We start from the raw sequence: 13,797 nt of genomic DNA on the forward strand, positions 1-13,797 counted from the left end.
GAAGGATCATCTTTAAAGGGAATCTTTCATCTACTTTTAGCCCTATAAGCTAAGTTTATGTGCCAGCAGTAGGTGACTTGTGGAGTCCGGGGATGTAAGTGTTACAATTACCTTCCCTGTGGTTTTCCCGGTGCAGCGCTAAGTAGTCTGCCCGTTGTAATTTTATAATGGGCTTACTACTTGGCATGCCTCTCAATGCATAGAGTATGCGGCTTCCAGCGCTCACACCAGCGGCATGACGGGGAAGATAAGTATAACTTATATCCCCGGACTCCATGGGTCACCTACTTTCAGCCCATAGGCATAGTTTATAGAGCTAAAAGTAGGTGACAGTGTCTTTAAAAATTACATTTAATATTACCCAAGGGCAAAAAGTCTTTCATAACAAACCTGGGATCATTTCAAAGGCAGATCAGTGGATTAAAACACACTTTATTGAGAAACACGGTAATGTTTCAAGGCTCCTCATACATCTTTAGGCATGTGCAGTATGTACCCTCCACCACTACTTGTACCCTCCACCACTACTTGTACCCTCCACCACTACTTCTACCCTCTACCACTACTTGCACCCTCCACCACTACTTGTACCCTCCACCACTACTTGTACCCTCCACCACTACTTGTACCCTCTATCACTACTTGTACCCTACTACTTGTAGTAATCTCTTTTTTCTTTGTTCACTATCTTTGCCGGTAATCTCTTCTAGGATGCGCTGTTTGAAATCATATACTTTGTGACTCACATATACTTTGTGAGGCTTCATGTCCACGGGCAAAATTGAATTGTGGAATCTGCAGTTCAATATGCCCACAGACAATCATTGGGCATCTGCAGGTAACTATATACCTGTAGATGTCATTTTATCCTGGATTGCACGCGCGGGATACAAATCGCAGCATGCTGCACTTTCTGCGGATTCCTTCCATGGAAGCCGTCCCATCCGCAGTTGACAATGTGTCAGTGCTGAAGATCCGCAGGAAAGCAGGATTTTTTTTTTAAATAAAAAAACACGGCGCTAGCGCGTCCCAGACACATTCGCAATGCAGAAGAAAGAAGATCCGGCCGTGACAGAGAAGACCCCCACCGGCTTAGGTAAGAAAATGTATTTTTAGGCCTCATGGCTGCGTGCATGGATGGAAACCGCTGCGGGATTCCACACTAGGAAACCGTACGTGCCCGTGGACATGAGGCCTTAGGCTAATTTTACATGGGGAAGTAGTGATCCTCCACCGCGGCTGATACAACTTGCATCAGACTGCACTCGGACATCCCATCTGTTTGCTGGACACAACACATTGACATGTGCTAATCTCATTGGACAAAAATAGGACATGGTGCGATATTTTGTTCTCGGACTATCAGTGTCATTAAAAAAAAAACAACTGTCAATGCATGCTATTTTCGTCCGGTTTTCGGTCCAAAAAGTGGACTGTAACCACGCCCGTGTGCCATAAGAGTGTAAACATGGAAAGATTTGCTGGAGCCCCAAAGTTATCTATTGCACTTTTGTGTACTTTGCAGGTGAGACAAGAGTACAGAAAACTGTTCGGCAGAACTCAGAAACGTTCATCAGATGACACCACCCCGATCACCACCAATAAATCAGTAAGTGTCCGCTACAATATTCATTTTCCCTTAGAGCCAATCTAAAGCCTAAATCTCTATCCTTTTACCCCCAGATGAACTTATCTGAAATCACTAAACCCATGAGCAGTGAGAAGAGCTCCGACAGAACTGTCAACTGGACATAGCTGACATCATGGATCGGGAAGGAGGAGCCAATGTGAAGTGATTGCAGTATTAGATTTGTACTTTCAGGCTTTCTATGCTTGATGACCTTTATGTATTTTTTCTTTGCACCAACAGTTTCTTTATCTGTTATGTAAAATATACATCATTTTCTTCGCCGATTTCTACCTTTGAGGTTAAAATGAGATTTGTGTTTGCTGTTACTTGGCCTGTGTTTTATGGATTGATAATAATAAATGTATACAGATATTGGGGGTCTGAGTCTTTACCCATTTTATAATGCGCTAGTTGTTCTGTTTGAAAACGGAATGGAGGTAAATGGAACTATATATCTGTTTTTTTTTATGAAAACTCATTGAAATCAATGGGGAAGAAAAGTGAAACGCTTAATTCTGTTTTTATTTCCGTTTCTCTGGGACAGAGGATGAGATCCTACATATCTTTCATGATTATACTCACAATGAACAAGTATAAAAAGCGCCACAATAATAGTGATAATCACGTCACATACACCGGCCAACCCAGAGTTTCGGCCATACAGCTTCTTCTGGGGCATAGTAGACATTAGGATAATTAATGTTAAATACCTTTCCCATTTTGAGGGCTGATACCCACTGGCATTTTATTCTCTCTTGCGCTGCGAGAGCAAGTGTAAACACTCACCTCGCAGCGCAAGAAAGACGCCGGGATATCGCCAGTGTTTTCAATGGAGCAGCAGCGCTAGCCCCATTGAAAGCATAGGGAGAATGTCACGGACTTCTGCCGCAGCTGTCACAGCTGTGGCAGAAATCTGCCGTGCTATCCCATTGGTGCTGCCGGTCCCATTGAAAATAGTGGTTTGTGGCAACCCCTGCTGCATGATTTTCGGGGAAGGGCTTGAAATATAAGCCCTTCCCTGAAAATCATCATTAACTGGTTAAAAAAAAATAATAATAATTACTCACCTCTCCGCCGCTCAGATGCGTCCTGAGGCTGGCTCCATGCCACTGCTGTCCAGCACTTTCAGCAGGCGAAGATTTAAAAATCCCCACCTGCTGAAAGGGCTGTGCTAATTGGCTGAGCACTCAGCCAATTACAGCTAGTGCTTAGCTATTCATTCACAAACCACTGCGCCGATCCCACTGAAAGCAATAGAATAGCATGGCAGACATGATAGCGTACAGTATATACCCATGTCTGGGTGCGGTGAATCTATGCTATCTAACAACAGTATACACACTTGAAATATTTTTGGTGCCTGCTGAAAGCCTATGGTATATACCCGTGCCTGGGTGGTGGGAATCTACGCTATCCAACAACAGTATACACTGTTTATTGTATCTACTTTGGCCTATAACTTGCATTTTGTGTAGCATTTAGTCCAAGTGCATTATCCAACATTATGAAGACTAGGGGAAATGGTCGAGGTCGAGGACGTGGGCATCTGAATGAGGGTGTGGGCAGAGGCGAGGTCTTAGGTGGGGTGAAACAGTGCCTGCTGCTTAAGGATTAGTAGAGCGCTGCATATCTCCGCTCCCCAGCTTCATCTGACATTTTGCAGATCCGCGTGGTAGACCATTATTAAAAGCACAAAAGTGCAATCAGGTGCTGACGTGGATATCAGACGAGTCCAGTAATTTATCCAACACCCAGTCTTCCACACAGTCCACTGATGCTAGCCAAGGGACTGCACCTCTGAATCCTCAGGCTGCTCCTCCTTCCTCCCAGCCTGGTCACTCCAGGAAAAGGAGAGATTCTGAACAGGCATTCTCCCAGAACCTGTTCTCAGGTCACTGCCCTGAGTCAGAAAAAGCGTTTCAACAGCCACCTGAGGAGTTTATCGTGACCGATGCCCAAAATTTGGACCTTTCACACAGTCCAGGTGATGAGGCTGGGGACTTCCAAGTAGTGTTTCAAGAGCTTTTTGTGGATGATGATGATGAGACACAGTTGTCTGTTAGTGAGGTTGTTGTTAGGGCAGTAAGTCTGAGGGAGGGGCAGACAGAGGATTCTGAGGAAGAGCTGGGGAACGATGAGGTGACTGACCCCACCTGGCTTGCTAAGCCTACTGAAGACAGGGCTTCAGAGGGGGAGGCAAGTGCAGAACCAGAACAGGTTGGAAGAGGCAGTGGGGTGTCAAGAGGGAGAATCAGGGCAAACAACCCACCAAATGTTCCCCACAGCACCTCCTCACGGCAAGAGGGCTAGGTGTTCGAAAGTCTAGAGGTTTTTAATTGAGAGCGCAGACGACCAATGAACAGCGGTGTGCAACCTGTGCCGCAGCAAAATCAGCAGGAGAGCCACCACTACCAGCCTGAACACCACCAGAATGCGCAGGAATATGATAGGTGGAATGAAGGCCATTCACTGCCTGCGGCTCACACCACTGCCTCTTTCCCTGTGTCACCTGCTGGCACTGAGATGCAATCCCCCTCCCAGGATGCAGGCACGAGCGTCTCCGGCCTGCACCCACACCTTCACCTCCACGGTCCTCCACTGCCTCCACCAATGTGTCTCAGCGCAGCGCTCAGCTGTCGATAACCCGAGCATTGGCACGCAAGCGAAAATATGCAGCCACCCACCCGCATGCACAATCGCTAAATGTGCATATTTCAAAACTACTGAGCCTGGAGATGCTGCCATATAGGCTTGTAGAAACGGAGGCTTTCCGCAACCACATGGCGGCAGCAGCCCCTCGGTACTCGGTCCCAAGGCCGCCACTATTTTTTCCGCTGCGCCATCCCCACCCTACACCAGCACACCTCACGGAATATAAACCGTGCCCTCACCAACGCGGTTACTGGGAAGGTCCACTTAACCACCAACACGTGGACAAGTGCTGGCATGCAGGGACAGTACATCTCCCTGACGGCACATTGGGTTAACCTTGTGGAGGCTGGGACTGGGTCTGACCCTGGGTCCGCTCACGTGCTACCCACACCAAGGATTGCGGGTCCTACCTTGGTCATAGTTTCTCCGGCTTATTATGCCACCTCCCAAAAACACCTCCCTCCTCCTCCACCTCTCAATTACCATGTGTGAGCATGTCTCCTTTAGTCGGTAGCTCGAGGCTCTGCAGTACTGCAGTCGGGAAGCGTCAGCAGGCTGTGCTGAAACTCCTGAGCATAGGGCACAAGAGGCACTCCGCCCAAGAGCTGTTACAGGGTTTGATGGAGCAGACAAATCTGTGGCTTTCGCCAATGAACCTCCAACCAGGCATGGTCGTGTGTGACAATGGGCGCAACCTGGTAGCTGCTCTGCAGCTTGGCAGACTAACACACATGCCATGCCTGGCCCACGTGTTCAATCTCATGGTTCAGCGCTTTCTAAGAAATTGCCCCAATTTGTCGGAGCTGCTGAGCAAGGTGCTTCGGGTATGCGCACATTTCCGAAAGTCCACCACAGATGCTGCCACCCTCAGGACACTGCAACATCGCTTCCAGCTGCCAGTGCATCGACTGTTGTCCAACATACCCACACGATGAAATTCAATGTTGCACATGTTAGCCAGGGTTTACGAGCAGCGTAGAGCCGTTGTTGAATACCAACTGCAACATGGCCGTCGGTGTGGTAGTCAGCCTCCGCAGTTCTTCACAGAGGAGTGTGCTTGGATGTCTGACATCTGTCAGGTTTAGGAAACTTTGAGGAGTCTACACAAATCGTGAGCGGCGATGCGGCCATTATCAGCGTAACCATCCTGCTGCTTTGCCTGCTGAGAAGGTCGCTGCTAAGCATTAAGGCCGACGCTTTGCAGATAGAACAGAAGATGGGGATGAAAATACGTTGCTTGATAGCCAGACCACCCTTAGGTCTGTTTCTCGTATTGGAGGAGGAGTAAGGGGAAGAGACTGCTGCCCACACTGCAGAGGGTACCCATGCTAATTCCTTCACATCTTTTCAGTGTGTATGGGCTGTAGAGGAGGAGGAGACTGAGAGTCACCCTCCTATTGAGGGAAGCGATGTGTTCCGCACATGGCTGACTTCATGTTAAGCTGTCTTTCTCATGACCCTCGCGTTAGACGCATTCTGGCCAACACAGATTACTGGGTGTTTATCCTTCTTGACCCACAGTATAAGGAGAACCTTTCCACTCTAATCCCCAAAGAGGAAAGGATTACAAGCGTGATGCAATACCACAAGGTTCTGGTGGAAAAGCTGATCCTAAAGTTCCCATCTGACAATGCTAGCAGTAGAGGACATAGTTCAGTGGGCCAACTAGCAGTGGAAAGCGGGGAACAGGCAGCATGTCTAGCACAGGCAGGGAAACACTCTCCAAGACCTTCACCAGTTTTATGGCTCCCAGCCAGACTGTGTCACCACTCCCCAGTCTAGGCTGAGCAGGAGGGAACACTGTAAAAGGATGGTGAGGGAGTACATAGCCGACCATACCAACATCCTCCGTGATCCCTCTGCTCCATAAAACTATTGGGTGTCAAAGCTGGACACGTGGCACGAACTTGCGCTGTACGCCTTGGAGGTGCTGGCCTGCCCTGCCGCTAGCGTCTTATCAGGGAGGGTATTTAGTGCTGCTGAGGGGATTATCTCAGATAAGCGAACCCTCCTTTCAACTGACAGAACCGACAGGTTTACACTCATTAGGATGAACAAAGCCTAAATTTCCGCTGACTTCTCTTCTCCACTGGTGGAAAGCAGCGCAACATAAAGATTCTTTAAGCTGGAACAGGGAAATGATGCACCCTCTATCACCCCAAAAAAGGGGAGAAGTAGCTTGGTCTATCCTGTGATCTTCCTCCTCCTCCTCCTCCTAAACCAGCATGTCAGCACACTGAACAGCCAATTCCTCAGAGGGCCAAAAGGCTCTGTAAAAACAATTTTTTTTGGAGGGCTGCCTCCAGGCTCTGTTAACAAATTAAGCAAGTACGAGCTGTATGTTAAAAAAATTTGGGAGTTTCACCTGCACTCTGGGTAAACAAATTCTTCATGGTTACACCTATACTGTTGGTACACAAATTTTCCAGGGTTCGCCTATACTCTTAGCAAACAAATTTTTCCGGGCTTCACCTATACTCTCAGTAAACAAAATTTCCGGCCCTTGTCTATACTCTTGGTACAAAAATGTTTAAAAGGTTCGCCTATACTCTTGGTACACAAATGTTTCAGGGGTTCGCTTATACTCTTGGTACACCTATATTTCTGGGGTATGCCTATACTCTTGATACACAAATGTTTCCCAGCACAGCGTCCAGCTATCTGACACCTAGACAGAATGAATTGTCCTGCTTTGGCCACTCAAATTTCTTCATAGGTCCTACTGTCCTTGTAGCGATCAAAGGAAGCGTTACTGATTTCATCAGACATTGACAGTTTCACTGTAGACCTGTGGTGGCAACGTTTGTGACACCTCCTGCTTAAAACCAATCTTTGGTTGTAGAATGCATTGCTGAATTGTGCAGATGGTTAGAAGTACTGGCATCTGAGTTTGCTTTATAGCCACGTTTGTGGTCCTTGACAATTTGGTGACAGAGGTGGCATGGGATTGGAATTATTGGAACCCAATGGTCCTTTCTAGGACTACAACTCCTCTCATTGTGTACATCATCAGTTTGGCTGCCTGGGACCAGTAGTGCACACAAGTATCCGGCTGTATACTGCATACTGTTACTACTTCTATACAGTATACTGCTGATGGTGTACACAGACTGTATAGGAACTAACATTTTTCAATTTTTTCGTTGTTTTTGGCTGAAATCATTTGCATTATAGGCCTAAATGTGTGTCCTGTTGATCCACACCATATTACAAGACTGTACACATTTTACACTGCCTATTTTTGGCTTAAAACGTATGCAAAAATTTGCGTAGCACTTTGACGCAGTGCATTATACAACATGATGAAGACTAGGGGTAAGGGTCGAGGACGAGGATGTGGACGCGGGCACCCAAATGAGGGTGTGGGCAAAGACCGAGGTCCTGGGCAGGGTGCAACTGTGCCTGGTTTGGCGACTCAAATTTCTTCAAGGTTTATGCTGTCCTTGTAGCGATCAAAGGAAGCGTAACTGATTTCATGAGACATTGACCGTTTCACTGTATACCTGTGGTGGCAACTTTTGTGACACCTCCTGCCTAAAACAAATCTTTGGTTGTAGAATGGGTTGTTGAATTGTGGAGATGTGTAGAAGTACTGGCATCTGAGTCCCATTTATGCCCACGTTTGTGGCTCATGAAATTTTATGACGGAGGTGGCAAGTGATTTCAATTATTGGAACCCAACAGTCCTTTCTAGAACTACAACTCCTCTCATTGTGTGCATCATCAGTTTGGCTGCCTAGGACCAGTAGTGCACACAAAGCATTCACAAACATCCTGGCTGTATACGGCATACTGTTACCGCTTCTATACAGTATACTGCTACTGGTGTACAGAGACTAAATAAGAACTAACAAAACTCCTCCCATTTTTCATTTGTTTATGGCTGAAATCATTTGCATAATAGGCCCAAGTGTTATATAGTGCAGATCGAGGGACACACAAGACTGTGCACATTTTACGCTGCCTATTTTTGGCTTAAAGTGTGCGTAAAATACCTCGCAGTTTGTGTAGCATTTTGACTCAGTACATTATACAACATGATGAAGACTAGGGGTAAGGGTCGAGGACGAGGACGTGGATGCCCGAATGAGGGTGTGGGCAGAGGCAGAGGTCCTGGGCGGGGTGCAACTGTGTCTGGTTTGGCCACTCAAATTTCTTCATGGTTTATGCTGTCCTTGTAGCGATCAAAGGAAGTATAACTGATTTCATGAGACTTTCACAGGTTCACTGTAGACCTGTGGTGGCAACTTTTGTGACACCTCCTGCTTAAAAGAAATCTTTTGTTTTGGAATGCGTTGTTGAATTGTGTAGATGTTTAGAAGTACTAGCATCTGAGTCCGCTTTATGGCCACGTTTGTGTCTCCTGATAATTTTGTGACGGAGGTGGCATGGAATTGCAATTCTGATCAGCACTGAACTCATTGCGTATTTTTGGACGTAAAATACCCTGAGTGGTAATCAGCCCGTTTGGTTTGGGTCTGATAAACGCAGCATCCCTGGGGGTCAGCGCTGGTCCCCATGTCTTATCTCTCGTTTTACCACAGTTATCTGAGATACTGGATTGGAGCATTCACAGGAAGCATTAGTGATTTAATGAGACTTTCACAGGGTCACTGTGTGCCTATGGTGGCTACTTTTGTGACACCTCCTGCTTAAAAGAAATATTTTGTTTTAGAATGCGTTACTGAATTGTGGAGATGTGTAGAAGTACTGTCATCTGAGTCCCTTTTATGCCCTCGTTGGCGGCTCCTTACAATTTTGTGATGGAGGTGGCATGGGATTGGAATTATGATCGTACGTTAATTTATCAGCAATTCTCATCAGCATTGTGGGCTATCGCCCACAATTTCAAAGAGGGTCGCTGCCAGGCCCTGCCAACCCTCGGCAGTGTGTGCCTCCAGTTCCTCCTCATCCAGTACGCACTTATAAATACACATGAGCATGGTGTGGCTATCAAGCAACCGTGTGGCATGAGTACAGCTGAACGCTGCGCTGGGAAAAATTTGAGTATGCTGTGGACACAGGGTCGTGCGGGGGGGGGTTGGACACTGGAGAAGAGGCAGTGGTGTCACCCACAGGCAGTGATTGTCCTTGGTTGCAGGTAGTGTGGTACTTAGCTAAGATGTGCCAGCACGTGTGCCTTGCTGATTATGATCTGTCCCAAGTGAACTGCTAGGGGGTGACCGCCAGGCTCTTGCCCACAATTTGGATTAATAGTGCAACCTGGGAGCCTCAGATGCAGCCATGCATGCTGCCCCTGCCATTCCCTATCTGTTTCTGTGGTGTTTCCATCACTTTCTGATGTTTTCAGGTGAATCACACAACCTCCCCTATACGGAGCATTGGTCACCTTAAAAAATGCTCAGGTCGCCCATTGACTTCAATGGGGTTCGTTACTCGAAACGAGCTCTTGAGCATTACGAAAAGCTCAACTCGAGTAATGAACACCTGAGCATTTTGGTGCTCACTCATCTCTAGTTACAATCTGAAATAAGTTGGGGAAAGATCAGAAGTAATGTCAAAAGAATATTACTTTACACAAAAATAAGATAGAAGATGCTTGGAACAAACTTTCAACATATGTGATTGGAAAATCACTTGGGCATGAATTCAAGCTGCCTGGGGTAATCATATCTTTCCACACTCTTACATGGGATGACCTGTTGGGAGGTGATAACCAACAGACCGTCCTAGTGATGATTGTTCCTGTGTTTTTACACAGGAACGATCATTGCTCAGTTAATGGAGCCGCAGCGGCCGAGGATCATTCTGGCCCAACTGCCTCCATTCACAGTAAACAGGCAGTTGTTTACAGATCTTTTCTCTCATATCTTTGTGATATGTATTAACATTTATTACAGATGTTTCTGCATGTGCAGTACTATGGAGTGGCCACTAGATGTAGCTGTTCCTTTATTTTATTGAGCATTGGCTGCATTAGAGGCCTCCTTGGGAGACAGAAATCCATAATGGTATTTGCATAATACACCTAAGAAAACGTTAAATACTTTAAAACAATGTGACCAAAGATGCAATAGTTCTCGGTAACATTTTTATCGTTGTGTAAAAGCAGAATTAATCTTGGGCTCTGCACCAGATCTGATATTCTCACAAGGATGAACAGCGTACTAAGCTCCATCATTCTGCTCACCAGCCACATCTGAGACCGTATGGAACGGAGGCTAACTGAAGCTACTTGATGCCATTTGCCATAAAGAAAGGCTCGAAGGCATAGGGAAGTACTGTAGAAGTCTATAGACATGCCGCCCAACCGTCCCTGATTCAGCAGGAGGCATGTCGCACCTCTCCACCCCCGCACAAAAAAGCCTCACCTTCTCCGCTCCGCTCGTTGTACCTTCCGATCCCACTGCTCTCCCTGCAGCTGATTACATGCCGCTGCAATTCCTGGCCTAAGCATTACATAGTAACAGGGTTTTTTTGGCTGAAAAAAGACTTGTGCCCATGCCCATCTAATTCAGTCTACTTTCCTGCAATGTTGATCCAGAAGAAGGCAAAAAAAAACACTCAATGAGGTAGGAGCCAAATTCCTGGATCACTGACTTTTCTGAAGTAATCAGTGATATAACATGTAATATTGTAACGCTCAAGAAAGGCATCCAGGTCCCTCTTGTACTCTTTTATCAACTTCGCCATCACCACATCCTCAGGCAAAGAGCTCCACAGTCTCACTGCTCTTACTGTAAAGAACCCCCTTCTATGTTGTGTAGAAACCTTCTTTCCTCTAGACGTAGAGGACACCCAGTCCTGGGTATAAACAGATGATGGGAGAGATCTCTGTATGGTCCCCTGATATATTTATACATAGTTGTTAGGTCGCCCCTCAGCTGTCTTTTATCTAAACTAAATAACCCTAAGTGTTAGCATGACCGAGGCCAGTGATTGTCTGCAGTGGTCATGTGCCATCAAGGATGTGACCGGCTGTTGGGATTGAGGCCATAGTAGATCAGCGGGATCCAAAGGGACAGCGAGTGGAACGGAGAGGCAGCAGAGAAGGCGAAGTGACTGGGACCGAATGAGGGGCACTATTACTACTGGGGCTACTAACAGAGACACTATTACTACTGGGGGCCATTAACAAGAGCAATATTACTACTGGACCACTAAAAGGGACACCATTACTATTGGGGCCACTAATGAGGGCACTATTACAATTGGGTTTGCCAACGGGGCACTATTACTATTAGGGCCATTAACTGGGGCACTATTACTTCTAGGACCACTATTTGAGTGATAACTGTTGCGTCTAAGCGCGCGACCATCGTGCACTGTTCATGCAGTATTCATTCATCACTTATTTCTAGCAAGCTAGAAATGAGTGATGAGCCTTATCAGCGCCGCACACTGATATCTCAGCGCGCGGTGCTGATAGCATTCTTTTAGCTGGTATCCTGCTGGCAGCTCTCAGCAGGACACCAGCTGAAAGCACAGAGAACAAAGCAGCGGTTTGCATATACAAAACAGCTGCTTTGTTCTCTGAGTTATCAGTGGTTTCCTGCTCCAACTGCATTAACTCTTAAGTAGCTAATTAGCTACTTAGAGTTATGCAAAGATCATCGCTCACAACTATCACTCAAACTGTCGTTTGAGCGAATTTTGACTGATCATCGTTCCGTGCAAATGGGCCTTAACTTTTGATGATTATGAATGCAGTGATAAAAATTTAGGAGCATTTTCATTTCTTTTTCCTAGCAGGGCTGTGTGTCTTGAGTTTTTGATTAGTTATATTTTATATATTATTATATATGATCGATGTGTTAAGAAATCCTAAAATCCTGCATTTTCACACCAACCATACAGCCCAATAATAGTGTGACACTTCCACACAGGGCAAAATGACTCATCCTATCTAATAATTAAACAGTCAAAGGGGCTCCTTGCTTTGGACAATCTTTACCTGTTACAAAAGTCTCTGACTATAAGCTGGTGACTGAGGTGCTAGTAGTGGTCACCCAGTTATCAACTATGTGAGGCAACCTAGCATAAAGTTTTCAATTTCCCTGCAGCGTCACCACAGGGGGAATGAAGTATTACATACTTCCAAGTGAAATTAATGGGTTTTCTGTGTAATGCACCAGCATGCTGGGTCTTCCAGAGATGCTCTTTGTAGCAATTCTCTTCATTGGCTAAGAGTGGCTTCACACGAATGTGTGCATACATAGGTGCGTACATATGTGCGCACCCCTGTATGTGCAAAAACACGCGTGTATGCAGGTGCGCATTGTCTTTAATGAAGCCGCAGCTGCTGCCGGCGTGTCCATTGAAGACAATACCCTGCCAGCATCCTGTAATTGTTTTTCAGGGAAGAGCTTTAAATATAAGCTCTTCCTGAAAAACAACAATTTTAGTGTAAAAAAATAAAAATAATAAAAATATACTTACCTGTCCGCCACTGCCGTGTCCGCTGCAGGGATGAAGAACACATCTGCCTCATGCTGCATGGGAATAAAGAATTCCCTACCCCAGCTGTCACAGATGACAGCTGCAGTAGAGGACCAAGCTGCCGGCATCCTGCAATTGTTTTTCAGGGAAGGGTTTTAAATATAAGCCATTCCCTGAAAAACAAGGCAAAGTAAAAAAAAAAAAAAAAAAAATATATATATATATATATATATATATATATATATATACTCACCTTCCTTCAGCTGCCAGGGCTCAGCCACATCCTCTCTGCACTGTCCTCAGGCTCTGCAATGCAGTTCTTTGAGCAGGCAGGGATTTTAAATTCCCGCCTGCTGAAAGAGCTGCTTCTGAGTAGCTGAGGCACTCAGCCAATCACAGGCAGCTCTCCCCTGTCATTCATTAAGAGAGAGCTGCCTGTGATTCGTTTACATTTAAAACTTAAACCTTCCCTTAACCTTAACCTTCCCTGAAAAACAATTACAGGATGCTGGCAGCTGGATCCTCTACCGCAGCTGTCATCTGTGACAGCTGTGGTAGGGAATTCTTTATTCTACCAGGGATGAAGAATTCCTTCTTTGCATCTGTCACAGATGTGACAGGTGCAGCAGCGAATTCTTTTTACCTGCGGGGATGAAGAAAACATTTGCCTCATGTGGCAGATGTGTTCTTCATCCCCGCAGGGGACATGGCAGCGTGGACAGGTAAGTATATATATATATATATATATATATATATATATATATATATATATATATATATATGTAATTTTTTTCTTTTACACTAAAATGGTTGTTTTTCAGGGAAGAGCTTATATTTAAAACTCTTCCCTGAAAGACAATTACGAGGTGCCGGCAGACCATTGTCTGAAATGGAGCAGCCGGCAGCAACCGCAGCTCCATTGCATTCCCTGTGGTGCACGCAAGTCCTATCTTTGCAGGCACATGCCTGTAAAGCACAGACATGTGCACACACAAATAGGGAATGCATTGGTTCTAATAGACGCATGTTATAGTATGCATGTATGCACGCATATGTGAGTACAATGATTGGCTATCTATATTTATCTATATATAAACTGAATTAGTGAATGAGCC

At 45.8% G+C, this 13,797-nt stretch overlaps 2 protein-coding genes across 3 annotated transcripts in view; both read left to right on the plus strand.

The window, feature by feature from the left end:
- The window catches only part of LOC136613168 (adhesion G protein-coupled receptor E3-like), an 81,465-nt gene extending 79,464 nt beyond the window's left edge, over positions 1-2,001 (plus strand). Inside the window, exons 19-20 of the mRNA XM_066594013.1 lie at positions 1,526-1,609; positions 1,684-2,001. Coding sequence (XP_066450110.1) covers positions 1,526-1,609; positions 1,684-1,755 — 156 coding nt within the window. The 3' untranslated portion in view covers positions 1,756-2,001. The remainder of the gene's footprint in view (positions 1-1,525; positions 1,610-1,683) is intronic.
- The window catches only part of ADGRE5 (adhesion G protein-coupled receptor E5), a 367,255-nt gene that overhangs the window by 118,125 nt on the left and 235,333 nt on the right, over positions 1-13,797 (plus strand). The gene's annotated exons all lie outside the window — the stretch shown is intronic.

Source organism: Eleutherodactylus coqui, chromosome 2 (genome assembly GCF_035609145.1).
Source record: "Eleutherodactylus coqui strain aEleCoq1 chromosome 2, aEleCoq1.hap1, whole genome shotgun sequence".
NCBI classification, from domain to species: Eukaryota; Metazoa; Chordata; class Amphibia; order Anura; family Eleutherodactylidae; genus Eleutherodactylus; species Eleutherodactylus coqui.